Source organism: Aethina tumida, chromosome 8, assembly GCF_024364675.1.
Source record: "Aethina tumida isolate Nest 87 chromosome 8, icAetTumi1.1, whole genome shotgun sequence".
Lineage (NCBI taxonomy): Eukaryota > Metazoa > Arthropoda > Insecta > Coleoptera > Nitidulidae > Aethina > Aethina tumida.
Genome location: NC_065442.1, coordinates 2618984 through 2635464, shown reverse-complemented (window position 1 = coordinate 2635464; position 16481 = coordinate 2618984). Strand labels below are relative to the sequence as shown.

The 16481-nt window shown below is 41.6% G+C and overlaps 1 protein-coding gene across 1 annotated transcript; it reads left to right on the top strand.

Moving 5' to 3' along the window:
- The first annotated feature begins 7836 nt into the window (after nucleotides 1-7836).
- LOC126266384 (uncharacterized) lies at nucleotides 7837-10822 on the top strand. The gene is made up of 5 exons (XM_049970286.1): nucleotides 7837-7898; nucleotides 7996-8312; nucleotides 8389-8573; nucleotides 9283-9901; nucleotides 9948-10822. Exons 1-5 carry the CDS (start codon nucleotides 7837-7839, stop codon nucleotides 10820-10822), a joined length of 2058 nt encoding a protein of 685 aa, XP_049826243.1.
- The last annotated feature ends 5659 nt before the right edge of the window (nucleotides 10823-16481 follow it).

Here is a 16481-nt window from a genome sequence, read left to right as displayed (position 1 = left end):
TTCTGTTGAAATTTGAACGATGTCATACTCCTTTTCAACTTTTTCTCGAACTAACATATATTTAACGTCGATATGTTTCATCCGCTTATATTCACGTGGTTCGACCGCAATTCGAATACATGATGTGTTGTCTTCATGAATTGTGATTGGCTCCTCACACCTGACATTCATGCCTGTGAGCAATTTTTTAATCCAATCACATTAACTCATCGCATCCGATAAGGCTACATATCCTGCTTCTGTCTATGATTTCGCCACCGTTAGTTGTTTACGCGATGCCCAACTGACCGTATTGCCAAATAACTTAAATACGTATCCTGACGTGGTTTAGAGTCGTTCCTGTCACCCGCCCAATCTGAATCACTATATCCGATCAGCGTTTCAGCATTTCAAATCAACGGTCGCCTTGATATACTTTAACACCCGCTTTGCATGATTGAAATGATTTTCATTGAAGCAACTTTGAAAACGACTGTCTAGTCGTGCAATGAGCGCAAGTCAGACAACCAATTAATTCACGATACGGATGATCTGAACATTTGTTTGCATCACCTTTTTCTAAATGCAAAACCCTTCTCAATCGGTGTCCATTTTGGTTTACATTCCTGCATTCCAAATTTTTGCGAGACTTTCTTCAAATATTGTGTTTGATTCACAACGATCGTGCCTTTTTCGATGTTCTGCTTAATCTGCATACCAAGAAATGAATTTGCTTTACCCATGTCCGTCTTCGTCAATTTTATTTGACAACAACCGTTTTACCATATTGATGACTTTCATGTCGTGACAAAATATGAGTAAGTCATCGACATATAGCAAAACGTAGCATATCATTCCATCTTGCTTATTGACGTACATACAACGATCAGCAACTTGTGAACCCAATGCGAATCATGAAGTTGTTAAACTTTTGATTTCACGCACGCGATGCCTGTTTTAGTCCATAAAATGCTTTGTTTAACTTACACACTTTATTCTTCTGTTTGAAACCTTCAGGCAGCTGCACATAAATCTCTTCCATCAATTCACCATTTAAAAAAGCACATTTAAAATACATTTGATGAATATGCATTTGCTGATGATTTGCAACCGCTAATAATATTCTCAATGTGACCAACTTTGCAACTGGTGAATATGTTTCTTTGTAGTCCAAACCCGGTTTTTGCGCGAAACCACGTGCAACCAAATGCGCTTTATATTTATCGATGCTTCTGTCAGCTTTGTATTTTAACTTGAACACCCATTTACTTGTGATTGCTTTTCTTCCTCTAGGTAAGTCGCAAATAGTCCAAGTATTGTTCTTTGCTAACGACTGCATCTCACAATTGATTGCTTTTTCCCACTCAGACCAGTCACTACGACTTTTTTTTTATTATTGGAACAAAGAGAGGGAAATCTACAAAACGTAGTGCCGGACTTTACAGACTAAAAACCCCTCTCCGGGCACCGATCCGAAGATCATGGCCTAAGAGTAGTTAACCATAAAGGTTTAGGAAAATAGAGAGAAGAGAAAATAAAGAGGTACGTAGTAATCGCTACATAGTAAAGAAAAGATGTCCCAAAGAGACACAGAGGTCTAGACAGCCAAGAGACAAGGTCTCTTGTATCTGTCGGATTCACAGGGTTGGATATCATGCAAGCATACAATCTCCGGATTAGAGTGTTGAAAGATAGACCTTCGGAGATTGAGGGCATGCTTGTGCCGCAGCTTCGAAAGAGAGAAAATGTTGTATTCGAAACAGACTTGCCTGTTACGAACATGGTATGGGACACCAAGGGCCGACCTCACTAGCCTCATGTAGGTCCCTTGCAGGGAACTAATGAGCCAAGGAGCGGCGGTGCCCCATATAGGAAGTGCATAGGTGAAGACTGTCGCGTTAAAAACGCGCAGCTTAAGAGAAGAGGAAAGGCGTTTAGAAAGGAAGAAAGATTTCAAAGCAACAAAGGCTGCTAGAGCTTTCCCCCTTACCAAAGCGACTTGGGGAGAGAAACTGAGTTTCTTGTCAAGTATGACACCCAGGTACTTGGCGCAGGGACTAAACTCATGATGAAGGATTTATCTCCAATCTCCATCGAGGGTACCAACAAAGCAGTTTAGGCATAAATTACATCTGTGAGGGCTAACTAAGGCAACGTCATCGGCATATGTTGCCATAGTAACTCTAGGACAAGATGGTATGTCACTACAATAGAGATTGAAGAGAGTAGGAGATAGTTTGGAGCCTTACGGGACACCAGCGGTAATAGTCTTCCAACCCTGGAACGAAAGGGGCGGTTGGAAAGCAAAGAGTGGATAATGCCGATCAGATAAGAAGGAAAGTTTAGCAAAGTCAGTTTGTGTATTAGACCAGCGTGCCAGACCCTGTCAAACGCCTGCCTGACATCAAGGAGCAACATGGTACCATGTTGCCCCTTGTTACGCCTTCTAGCCATATCCTCAATTACCCGCAAAAGCTGATGACCGGTACCACAGCCTCGACGAAATTCAAATTGAGCGTTCGGCAGGATGTGCTGGTCAGCCATAAATTCCTCAAGCCGAGTCCGAATAACCTGCTCCGCCACCTTGCTTAGCGAAGAAAGGAGGCTAATGGGACGATAACTGCTAGCAAGGTGGGCAGGTTTGTTGGGTTTTAAAATGGACACTACCGTCGCCACCTTCCATGCCGACGGGAAGTAGTGGAGACGGAGCATCGCATTTATAATGTTAGTAAGCATTGCCACCTGAATGGTAGCAAGCTTCCTAAGGGCCATGTTGGGAATGGTGTCTGGGCCCAGACTTTTTCGGTCATTGAGGGCTTTAAGGATACCACTGACTTCGCTGGGACAAGTAGGAAGAATGTCACTATCAGGTTTTGGGAAAGTCATAGAGTCCACCTGACGGTTGATGGTGTTGTGCTCTGCAACAAACCCAGGAAGACTGGCGTTTGGAGAGCATTGCCGCTCAAGGAAGTCCGCAAACACCTCCGCTTTATCCTTGTCCAGGACGACTTGGCGGGCCCGGACCTCACGGCTCATGGCGTTGTACCGGGCCTTGGTGAAGGGGTCCCGAGTACGCTGCTAAAGTTTTCTGCTGTGGTTTTTCTTCCTGATGAGGGTGACAACCTCGCCATGAAGACTATGCTGCTTGCAGATGTTAGGGCAAGCATGCGTCGACCGTTCTAAGGCTGTCAGGATGTCATTTGACAGCCTATCCACTTCACCGTCTATATCCTTTTCAGAGTTCAAAAACCTGCACCGCAAATCGGTGGTTTCTATTAAATAACGAAATTGCAACCAGTTGGTTTTCCTCTTACGAGGCTCCGACTGGCAACAATTCTCGTTAAGGGCCAGGGAGAGGAACATGGAAAGAATGTCAGGTCGGCATAAGGGACTATCAGGGAAGTGGTTTGGCGTCTCAGTGGTTTCCACCGAGAACCGATAGTCCAGTGACGCCCGCAGCTGGTAACCGCCGTTGGTGTTTGATCTTGCACAACCCCACGCTGTGTGCTTACTGTTGAAGTCCTCAGCAATGACTGTACGACAGTTGGGATGCAGGATGGACGGGAGATTGAGTCTGGAAACTCTCTCAGCGGGTCGAACATAAGCCGAGACAATCCTAAGCGGACCACCTTCTAGAGCGAGTTCGATACCAATGGACTCGCCCAGAAAGAGGGACGTATCGATCCTCCAGTGCCTGATGGAGTTCCGAACCAGAATGCCAACCCCCCGACCTGCCCCAAGAAAACGATCAGCCCGGAGGACAGAGTATCCTGGGATAAAGAATCCCATGTCCGGTTTTAGGAATGTCTCCTGCACACAAACGACATCGGCTTCAGAGTCTCTCAAAAACTCAGTGATCTCCAGGGAGTGATGTCTCACTCCCCTAGCATTCTAGCTGACAACTTTACTAGTCATCGCTTTATTAGGACACAGCAGAAGCGGCCAGCAGAGGAAGTGCCCTTGCTAGCTAGGAGATGTTGCTAGCAAATTGCTCCTGCAATGCTAGCAAGGATAGCCATCACCTGATCCAGGGGAGATGTTGATTGGGGTTGCGCCTGGATTAGAGGTTGGCTTACGATGGGGGCGGCCGTGGGGCAGGGCCTTGCAACACTGGCAGCCACTGCCGCAAACGATCTACCTGGCTCAACGGAGCATGGCTTCACAGCTTGAGAGGGGAGAGAAGATGGTGCAGGAGGAGAAGGACCGTTACTATGAGTTTTGGCCTAAGGGCCTTAGGGCAACCCCTATATTTGCCGCTGTGATCCCCACCACAATTGTCACATCTGGGCTTTGCTTTCCCATCGCTCTTCCTCTTGCATTCAGCAGATAGGTGGGGTCCTGCACAGAACACAGAAAATATATGTGTGACCATATTTCAGGCAGCGCCCAGATTGGGGCGTAGCCCGAGCCTTTTTTTTCTGCTCAACAGAGACCCGCAACCCTGCAAGCGAGCTAATTTTAAAGATTTCATTGAATGTGCCCACCCTGCTAAGGTGGACGGTCACAAGCGGCTAGAAGTTTTCTCCCCTTCTCATCCGGTATACGGCGGTAATCGGGAATCCCAGCTCCACCAACTCCGTGAACACCGTGGCTCTGTGACCGCCTGGTTCTCACCACGGATGACTACCACCAGCTGCCTATCCACGGGCAGCTGATGGGTGTGGTAGGTGACGTTTTCCTTCTCTAATAATCCGGTGCCCCAGCGATGGTCCGTGACCCCTTCCGGGTACACGCGGACCCCCGACGACGTGTTTTTTTCAAGTTTTAGCCTCACGCCCTCGGCCTCGAACTTGCTCCGCAGTTCCGACCACACCGAGTTATCCCAGATGTGGATCGGAACTGCTTTTGGGTTTTGAGCCGCAGACTCAATGTCAGGGAGAGAACGGGACTGGATGGGGCCTGGCAACCCATCTTCGCTGCTAGAGGATGATAGGCAGTGCGCCTTGCGCTTTACTGTAGGCACCACCGGGGGAACCACCGCACTAGCAACGACACATAATTCCACTCCCACTTTCCATCATTGCAAAAACACCTCCTGACCTTCCTGCCCGAGCCAAGGACGGCGCCTTTTCCCAGGCCCAAGACTTCCAGCTCCACAAAAGATTCTCATCCTCCAGCCTCTGCCTTCTCCACTATTCATTTTACCCGCCGCTACTCAGTTCACGGTGGGCATACCCGAAGAACTACTTTTGTAGCATCTAATGCACCTTAGCCTCGCTACTCATTTCACAAGGCTTTCATTTTAACCCACTGTCCTACTCCACCTTCAGAACAGTTTGTTCCACAGTAACGGGCATCTCATCCGCATCCTATTATCCTGCCATTTCCAGTTTGTTTGTCACTCCCTGCCCCCGACTCGGGCTTCAGTAACCGCCCGCTGCACGCGCCACGTCCACTTCAAGCCCTTGTCGGGTTCATTTTGCAACCAAAACTCCGCCATCGCTCCCACGATTGGCATTTTCCACTATCCTCTATTCTATTTCACATTCCCGACTTGGGCTTCAGTGGCTGCCCGCTCCACGCGTCACGACCACTTCAGGCCCTCCTCGGGTTCTTTTAAATCTTCCAGTTCTACTGTCACTCTCACGAGTGACAGTTTTGAGCCACCTTTAGTTTTCCCCACCGCGAGGCTTCAGCAACCGCCCAAGGGGGGAGACGGCCACTTCAAGTCCACGATGGATACTTAAGCCCTCACACCACGCCAAGGTAGCGACTCATGGTGAGGGGGGCGAAACGGGGGACAGCCCAGACCCTAGGGGGGAGGGCACTGATAATGAAACAGAAGAACTTACCGGGGTTCCACCGGGGGCCACAGAGTCTAAACGAAGCTGGAGACTCTCAACCAGCGCCGCCTGCACCCTCAGTGGATCCTCCAACTCACAGATGCGACCCTTGAGTTGGGATTTCTTGGTGGGCCGGGCAAGCACTTCCGGCGAGGAGCGTCGTGGGCAGGTGGAGAACACCCTCCCAACTTTCGCGATCGATTATTACCGCTAGACTTCATAGCGGTACTGCACAAACACTGAACACAACACTACAACTTAAAAAAGTTTGTAGAACTTGCTTAATTAGAAAGTAACCCAGGTTACAACCTAAATTAAGCAAGTATTTCGCTAGTTGCTACTGGCGAAACTAAGCAACCCACAGGTTGCCCCCCAAACACGACACGAATGTTGGAGTTAATTATTGAGGTTATGTCAATTTTGCCACGATGTCTAGTTGCAATAAAAATACTATTTACTATTTGCGTTTTAATAAAGGCGAGTATGTGCTGATCGCACAAGTCCTTCCATTATGTCTCGGTATTATCGCTGCCGAAACTTAACACAATTACGTTTGTTTGCCCGTCACACACACACACACCCTTCTGACGGTAATGACACTGCTATGTTCTCGTTTGATTTGGTATTATATTAAATTTGTTGGGAAGTAAAAAATTAATTTATTTATATATTATATTATTAAACTTATTTCAACTATTTCAGATTGTGCTACAGTTTTAGTTTAGTATTTTTGGGTATTCATATTTTTATTTTAATTATAATAGCAGCTATGACTAATAATAATTTTGAAACGAAATTGTTTAGTTTTTTAAGGATTTAAATAAAAATGGTGCCAGCAGAAATTGTTGACAAAGTCCCCACTATTGAAGAAATTAAAATTGAAGATCATACATTAAGAAATTTCCTCGAATCTAAAAAGGAAATGATGGAGTAGGTGGCAAGAAGAGCGATTTATGTGATATTACTATGTCTTAATAAATATTCAAGTGGAATAGACGGTTGAAAGGTGAAACTGAATCTTATTGTAAATAATTACTAATTTTTATTTAGGCATGGGTCTTTTTTGCTAACAGCAAACTTAGTTTGCTGCAATCGATGATTGTCATTTATTGTCGGAGCAGAGAAATACCATAGGAAGATATTAAGAAGGAGACTCATCTTGGATCAATCATGTTCTTTTTGTCAGAAAATTTGTTAGCAGCACCTCATTAACAATGTTATTGGGGGTTTTGATGAGGAAACACTCGAGTCCAAAACGGTGAACATTAATGAATTCAAATTTTTTCACCGCAAATAGAGGTCAGCGGACTGAGGCAAAATAGGTATTTGGAGGAATCGAAAGAGGGACAGGGAAATGCTTTCTTGTTGAAGTTCCAGATAGGACAACTGCAACCCTCCATGAAATGATCCAGAGATTTGAATGTATTTCTGATTATTGCTTTGTAAAATATTTGATAGTTTAAAATTGATGAATGTATGCTCATTTCCAAATACTTGTTGTCAACCACCCACAAGTAACCATCCACTCCCTCCAAATAGATAAAAAGAAACCACCACCACCACCTAATGAAGTGTAAAAATCACCACCCTAGAAGAAACGCCCCCACATTCGAAATGTAATGGTAGGGATGGTGGTGGTACAGGGTTTTATATTTAGACTCTTCTGCTCTCATTTTCATATTCTTACATCAACCATCAGTTTACTAACACTGTTGACTGTTATTTGAAAGAATAGCTCTGTTTATCAACCTCACGAATATTTTTGTTCGTATTTATTATTTTATTTTTAGACTTCTACTTCACCTTTTTATTCTGCTATCATGGTTAAGTTGTTTTTATTTATTTTTTATTTATTTATTTGCGTTTATTACAGAAAACAACGCATTCCACTTTGCGAATGATAATGATGATAATAATCTTGAATCTTCAGACATCATTTTCTACGTTATAGATGAACTTGGCTTGACACCAAACAATGGTAGATTGATTAATTTATTTATATTTTTGCCAAAAGATGAATCCTACGTTGTAGATAATGATGATGAGTCCTAGAACTTGAGTTTACACATAATAGATGAGATTGAATCGCAAGAACAACAACAACAACAACCACAACAACAACAACAAGCATTTCAAGTTATAGACGATGTTGAACAATCGACTGGCCGTTTTAACATAATCCAGCGAGCTGTTTCCTTTAAAATTAACCACGTTCCGGAGAACATTCATCCAGCGAATTGGATACGCAATGCAATAACTTCATTGTTCAACATTCTTTGGAGGGACTCAATCCTGAGGATCGCGTCGGGTTTTCGTTTTTTGGTAGTGAACTTGGTCGCGGTGAAGCCTGGGCACGCTTCAAACCACGGCATTCAGTGTCCGCTGATGAGGTGCTCGATTTGGTGCAATCAGTATACCAATCTAATTCAGCTGGCGTGAACACTGAAACCTATCAGATAAAAGTGACGATTATTAAGATGCCGGTGGGTATGGGGCGTGCCCAGAAAACAAAATATAATAGTTTCGAAGAAGAATGTGCTGCAAGAAGAGGTATTATTGTTATAAAAAATTCTGATAACCTTTACTTGCCAAGGGCACTTGTAGTGTTAATCGCGAAACTGACTAGTGATCCACAATTCGTATAGGTTCGCCGGGACATTGGACAACTACAAGGAATACGAGCTATGGAACTGTGCCAGAAAGCGGGTGTTGATATTCCCGCGGAGGGTGCCGGGATTTAGGAGTTGCAAGCATTCCACAGGGTACGAATACAGAATTACAGTGTTCAAGTACGGTGCCAGTGGACGAGAGGTGATTTTTAAAGGACAAAGTGAAGGACCAACCCTTAATTTTCTACTCCACAAAGAACATTACAACGCGATTGTATCGTTAACCTCTGCGTTTTCCTGCAATTACTTCTGCGAAGAATGTAATCTCCCATTCAATACACGCGTCAACCATCGTTGCAGTGGGATTTGTCCGTACTGTCGTGAATCACCACGGTGCGAGGATGAGGAGAAAATAGAGTGTGTGGATTGTCATCGTCACTTCAGGAGCCGGAAATGTTTGGAAAATCATCTACGTATTAAGAAGACATCCAACGTGTGTGCCGACTTGCGATTGTGTCAAAGGTGCTTTAAAACTGTCGATGGAAAACGTAGGCATGAATGTGGTGAAATTTTTTGTAAGATCTGTAAAAAACACCATCAGATAAATCAACAGTGTTATATTCAGCCAAACACAAAGGAACCCTGTCTTACTGATTTATTATTCATATTTTACGATTTGGAAACTCGACAGGACACCATTCAGACCGACGGCAGTGCAGTGCATGAAACCACATTGTGTGTGTTTAAATTGTGTTGTTCCAACTGTTTAGATACAGAAGTGGAATTTTGTGAAAAATGCGGCGTAAGGACCCACGTAATTATCAACAACCCTATTGAAAATTTTATGAACTTTGTGCTGAATCAAAGGAAAATTTTCAAAAGAGTGACTGTGATTGCGCATAACGGTCAAGCATTCGACCATCCTGAACTATATTCTCACCAAAACAGACATCAAGCCAAACTTAATTATGCGGGGGACAAAAATTATTTTGGCTGAGGTGGGAAATGTGCGAATTTTGGACTCGCTGAATTATTTTCCAATGGCTCTGGCAAAGCTACCTAAAGCTTTCGGTCTTGCTGGAAACTTTAAGAAGGGTTATTTTCCACACTTGGAAAATCAGCAATACGTGGATCCTTTACCATCTGCTGAATTTTACGGTCCGAATCAAATGAAGCCCGAGGACCGACATACGTTTTTAAACTGGCATCAAGAGCATCAGAATGATGTTTTTAATTTCCAGGAGGAAATCGTCGCATATTGCAAGTCGGACGTAGAAATACTAATGAGAGCCTGTCTTTCATTTAGATCGATGCTTCTTAACGAGTGTAAGGTTTGTCCATTCACCGAAGCAACAACAATAGCATCAGCGTGTAATAAGGTGTTTGCTCGAAACTATCTGGAAGCCGATACAATCGCCGTTATTCCCCGTGGTGGTTACCGAATGGCTGATAATCAATCGGTTATCGCTTTACAATGGTTGTTGTGGGAAGAGAACGTACGAGGAATCACCATACACCACGCCGGTACAGGTCGATAACACATGGTAGGAGGAGGACTCAAAGTTGACGGCTTTAGTGAGGAGCAGCGTCAGGCATTCGAGTTTCATGGTTGTTACTTCCATGGATGCACCAGCTGTTTCAAATTTCACCGAGACACATCGATTGGAGGAGGTAAATGGATACCATGCGAAATCGTTACGACTTCACAACTTAGGATTTGAAGTCATTGAAATGTGGGAATGTAACTTCCGCACATTATTAAAACAGAGTTGTGAAGTGCGTGATTTTGTCGAAAACCATCCTGTGTTGGCAACATCATCATTGAATCCTCGTGACAGAAACACTGTTACATACTACAAATGTAACGAGGGTGAGCGCATCAAATACATCGATGTATGCTCGTTGTACCCTTTTGTGTGCAAGTACCGCCGATTTCCTCTAGGACACCCCACAATTCATGTAGGATCTGCAGCCCAAGACATTGATTTATCCACCGTAGATGGCATGGTGAAATGTAAAATTTTACCACCCACGCAGTTGTACCACCTCGTTCTCCCTGTCAGGATGAAGGGAAAGTTAATGTTCGCCCTTTGCAACAGCTGTGGTGAAAGTTCACAACAACGTGAGTGTAGCCATATGGAGGAAGAACGGTTGTTCACTGGGACATGGGTAATTGCAGAAGTTCTTAAAGCATTGGAAAAAGGCTACAGGATTCTGGAAGTGTTTGAAGTGAGGACATACGAAACGCGTCAATACAACCATGCGGCGGGTCAGCTGGGTTTATTCACAGAAAGGATGAATAAATTCATCAAAATTAAACAGGAAGCCTCCGGCTGGCCCGCGGATTGCGTAAACGATGTAGTGAAACAGCAACAATATCTGGTGGATTTAGAAGAAGCTGAAAAAGTGAAACTAACACCGGAACGCATCGAAAATAACCCTGGTCTTTGATCCCCCGCCAAATTAATGCTGAATTCGTTCTGGAGAAAGTTTGGACAACGTGAAAACCAACCCCAAACAACCATCGTCAACGATCCTCAAGAATGCTTTAATCTCCTTGCGCATCCGTCGAAGAATGTCAACAGTATAACCCCAGTTAATGAACAAACTGTTGTAATCAACTGGGAGTACGCCGATGAGGCTGTGGAATCTCTGCCCACTGTGAATGTGATAATTGCAGCTTTTGTTACAGCACAGGCCCGTTTGAAGTTGTACGAATATCTAGAGATGTTGGATAAACGTGTTTTATACTACGACACCGATTCCGTTATCTATGTGTCAAACAACAATTTTCCAGATCCCCCGACTGGAAAATTCAATGGAGATATGACCGATGAGCTGGAGGTATACGATTGAGAAAATTGAACAAATGGTCTGGAAAAAACAGATCCCATTCGCTTGACGTCGACGAACTTTGTGCGGACAAAAGATCATCGCGTAATAACCAAAGAGAAGACAAAGACATACAGAACGAATTCAACAAAGAGACTCTTCACGGATGACAACAGTTCTTGACCATTCGGATACAAGGTCCCTAGGAAGTGATTAGTGGAAGTGATTAAGTGGAAATTAAAAATTAATATAATAATATAAAAAAAGGTAACTTTGAATTATTAATATTATATAGATACTAGATATAGTTATTATTATTATTGTTACAACAAACATGATTCATGGTCCATGTGGTACTCTTAACAGTTCATCGCCTTGCATGGCAAATGGAAAATGTACTAAAAATTTCCCTAAAGATTTTACCAATGATACGGTCACAAATGTCGACGGATACCCAATATATCGTCGAAGAAATCCTGATAATGGTTGATCGTAGAAGAGTGAAAATTTAGGATTTTATGTATTTTTGTATGTTGTATCATAAAAAAATAGAAACTAAAAATTTTGTCTAAAAAATAAAAAAAAAAATTAAGGGTGGACTACCCCTAACATTTAGGGGGATGAAAAATAGATGTTGGCCGATTCTCAGACCTACTCAATACGCTCACAAAATTTCATGAGAATCGGTCAAGCCGCTTCGGAGGAGTATGGGAACGAAAACTGTGACACGAGAATTTTATATATAGGATATATGGTACATACAATTTGTCTATTTTGTTTTTGATATATTCAACGCGTACAACTGGGTGAGAAACGGACTTGTACACTCAGCCTACATCACAGCCACCACAACTACACTTATGAGCCTCAGTCAAATAATCAGTCACAAAAAAGATGTATCACTACAAAAATTACAATTGAATAATTAATATTGTGTATGTATGTTTCTGTTTACTTTAGAAACACGGTTTTTGCACCAATCAACGACTGGGATTCGAAAGCAACAAGGAAAGACAAAACTTTTTCACCTCTTTTTCATGTATCGAAATAATGTAATGTAATATGTGTATGTAATATGTAATAAATCATAATTATAAATTAATTGCATTTTCATTCACTCTTTCGTCTTCCTACACTTTTGGTCTGAGGTGGCCCACGACTCATACACTCGTGACGTCACTCCTTCGCTTTTGGACTCAAGTGGCCCATGAGGAAAAGTAAACAAAGGTGCATATCATACACTCGTGGCGTCACTCCTACGCTTTTGGTCAGAGGTGGCCCACGACTAGGGTGGCGTTTGCCCACATGCCGACAAAGGCTATAAACCATCACAAACAGATGAGTGGCGCGTACCCACATACCGACAAAGGCTACAAACCGCCCCAAACAGAGGGGTGGCGCGTGCTCACTTGCCTACAAAGGCCAGCACCATCCAAACAGATGGGCGGCACGTGCCGACAGGGTCGTGACGTCACTCCTACGCTATTCGTCTCAAGTGGCCCACTGGTGCCGGAAGGGAGGGGGGAGTCGTGACGTCACACCTACGCTGTCTGTCTCAAGTGGCCCATATTCTACTCGCGTCAATACAGCAAGGTATATTAAGCTCCCTATTAGATTTTGATAGGGTAAATTCTTATTACATTTTTCACTACTATCTTCAAGGTATACATTAGTGTCCATAGGTGTATTTACACCTTTACAATTTGACATGTTAAATTTAATTAATAACTGATCTATATATTGTTCTTGATACATACTACATCGAGATTTTTAGAGTAGAATGACACCACAGGTGAGTATAATAATAATAATAATCAACCCCTTCCACAAGTGTGAAATCTTTAGCAACCAACCTAGCCTTATACTTAATACCATCACTATTTGTTTTTAACTTGAATACCCACTTGCAATCAACCACTGTTCCCTTTGTTGATACCTTCACAAGTTGCCAGGTGCTGTTTTCTTTAAATGATCATCTCGTCCTCCATGGCATCCTTCCACTTTTGTGCATCAGGTCTGGATAACTGTAGTTAATGGTGCAGTCTCGAGACTTAAAGACAGAAATAGACATAAAAAAGTCACATAATCATCCATCTGCTTAGGCTTTCTAACTCGTTCTAACCGCCTAACAACTTCTGGTTCGGTAAAGGAAGCAGTAAACTCTTCACTTGAAGTACTTTCAAGACCTAAATTATCCTCCAGACTATCACTTGATGAAGATTCATCAAGGTTATACCCCACTGAATCTTGCATGTCTAAATTAGATGATGATGATTGATGATTTGATCTGACTGGTAAATATTTTGTTTTCAACTGGATCATAAAAACGATAACCTTTGATATGCTCACTGTATCCAACTAGAAAAGCTTTCTGAGCTTTCTTATCCCATTTGACTCGCTTTTCCTTAGGTAAATGAACCATGGCTTCACTGCCAAAAACTCTTAGGTGACCAACATCAGGCTTCTTATTATACCACATTTCATATGTTTTTTAAATAGACAGCAGTGTTGACTGCTTCTGTCCATAATTCATTTTTAAATTCTGCTTCAAAAATCTAGCCTTTTCCACAATGGTTCGATTCATGCGTTCAATTCGACCATTTTCTTGTGGGGTATATGGGTTTGTTTGTTGATGTAAAATACCAGAATCTTTAAAAAACTTATTAAAATTAAAATTTTAATTTCAAGATCTTTCTGATTTTCTACAAAATTTTTAAATAAAATAAATTTTCGTAAGCCTGATCTTTGCTTTTGGGAAAGTATACAAAGAGCATTCCTGTAAAATCATCCCGTAGGAGCATGAAATACCTTGCACCTCCCAGTGAGTTAACTTCCATTGGTCCACACAGATCGGCGTGGATAACGTCCAACGCTGAAGTTGCTCTACTTCCTTTTCCAAAAGGCAATCTGGTCTGCCTACCTTCACAACATACCTTATAAAAACCGTCCTGGACAATTACATCTTTGCAGTCAAGACCATCGACCAGTCCATTCTTCATTTTATTTAAGTCTTTCAAATTTAAGTGTGCAAATCTTCGGTGCCAAGTTCCTCCAGAAACAGCGGCCAACCCTTTAGCCAAATTTGATACTAACTTAACAAAGTTGAGTTTGTACACACTGTCTATCAAACTTGCTGTTGCAATGATCCGATCATTTGAATAAAAAATGTCACAACCAGAATGATGAAAATGCACTTTGTTATTGTTTTTATTAATTGACAACAAATTAGTTATTAAGCCTGGAACATACAATACATTAATAATCGTTACCGAATAGTTTACATTATCAGCCTGGGTAACAATGTCAATATCACCTGCACACTCTACAATCAGTTTTTCATTATTTGCAACTGTAATGTCTTTAACTGTAAAATCACTACGAATGTGAAATGAAAAATGCACCCAGAATCTACATACCAATCTAAGTTGCCGAATTGACCATTCAAATAAACAGCATTTAGGGCAATGCTGTTCTTGGTTTTGTTGTTTTTTCTCAGTTCTGGACATTGGCTTCTATTGTTGTGTTCTGGCTTCTAAAGTGGACTGTATTTTCTTTTTGGTTGGGTCGTTGATACTGAGACACACAGATTTGCTTACACTTAACGGATTTATTTGCTTAACAAAAGATTACATGTAAAACACGTGCACCTCGCACACATGTCTACAAGCCGACTCTCTATTTGCACACTGCCAGAGTCACCTCTTGCGCCTCTTCCGTGCGCATAAACATAAAATGGGTTGCCTAACACCAAACTAAATACAATTCTTGTATACCTAAGGCATTTTGGCCTTAACATCTATAATGACCCTTTTTTGACATTTGAAACAGGTGACATCGCTTAAATCTTTGTTTTGGTTTTGAACAATTGTTTTGACCTTGTTGCTAGTCTTACGCTTGCTGCTTGTCACTCCAAAAGCACCCGCTGTTTGACATTCTACGTCCCCTATATGTATATATCAAGTAACCTTGATTTAATGGAGTCTGCTGTAATGTCAACACCTACGTGTTCAATAGCGCTCACCATCGGTTCAAACTTAGTCCCAGTTAAACCTGCTAACATTAAACTTCCGACGAATTCTTGGCTTAATTTGAAACCACTTCGTTCCAATTTTTGCAAAATATCTACAATTTGATTAATGTAGATTTCCATTGATTCACAATTGTCTAATCGCAAAGAAATCAGTTTGCGTAAAAGACTGATCTTACGGGCAACGCCAGTATCTTCATATAATTTCTTCAACGTGGTCCACACCTCTTCAACCGATTTACACTCCTTCACATGTATGAATAGGGATGAATCCAATGTTAATATAATTTCTCTTTGGCTTTGCTGATTACAACGGTATCATCTTCTTTCCGTCGAGGCACTTCGACAAACCCTCCAGAACAAACACGTTCTCAATGGCAAAAGCCCAATCTGCGTAATTTTCCCGTCCTAATAATTTGGGAACACTGGTTAAATAGGTCACAGCCGTTTTGCACTTGAAACAACTCTCGCATTCACGACATAACTGGGGCCATAACCTGTTGAATTTTACGAGAAAAGAAACACGTGTTGCAAGGTCTGCATAAAGACTTTTATTTGACGAAAAAAATAAAACTACAACTATACAAGTCCAAGTTACACTAGCCAAAAATACATGTTTTCTGATCTGTATAACAGTTGGCGCAATATAAAAATAAGTATAATTTAGATAATAATAATCAGTGATTAGACAGTTTTCAATAACGTCCAACAAAGCTATCTTATCTACTATTTACATAGCGATCATAAATCTATGCTCATATGTTGTTCATTTTACGTACAAAATCGTAACTAAGATTTACTTACGTACATTTATTGTATTAATTGTATATTGGTATATATTAGTAACACTGATTAAGGTTAAGTTAAAGTTGGCACGTCTGACCAAGTTTATATCTTTTTGACATCTGAATGACAACTAAAGTTTGAGAAATTTAACGTTTTATATTTTCTGTTAAAATTGTGTCTGTTTATGGATCTAAATTGCTTCTCTATCCATTCAGTGTCATATTCACTTGTTGGGGCAAGCAATTGTTTTTCTACGAATTTTATGTTTGTGTTCCTTAATCCTAGTCTCTATTGAATTTTTTGTGGTACCAATGTATTCTTTTCCTTAAGAATATTTTTGGAATATATTTTAATGTAATGGTTTGTAAATTTAGATACATTTACAATTGATCTATTCATTTTAGCAGCTTTTATTAAAATTTAAAGAATATTTTTAATACAAAAGTTGAAATAAATACAATTAAC

Excerpts from the sequence above, each read along its gene's own strand:
- LOC126266384 (XM_049970286.1), top strand. The coding sequence starts at position 7,837 with ATGAGATTGAATCGCAAGAACAACAACAACAACAACCACAACAACAAC. Across the intron at positions 7,899-7,995 it reads AACAACAACAAGCATTTCAA|CGAATTGGATACGCAATGCA; the intron begins GTTATAGACGAT and ends ACATTCATCCAG. Across the intron at positions 9,902-9,947 it reads CATACACCACGCCGGTACAG|TGAGGAGCAGCGTCAGGCAT; the intron begins GTCGATAACACA and ends TGACGGCTTTAG.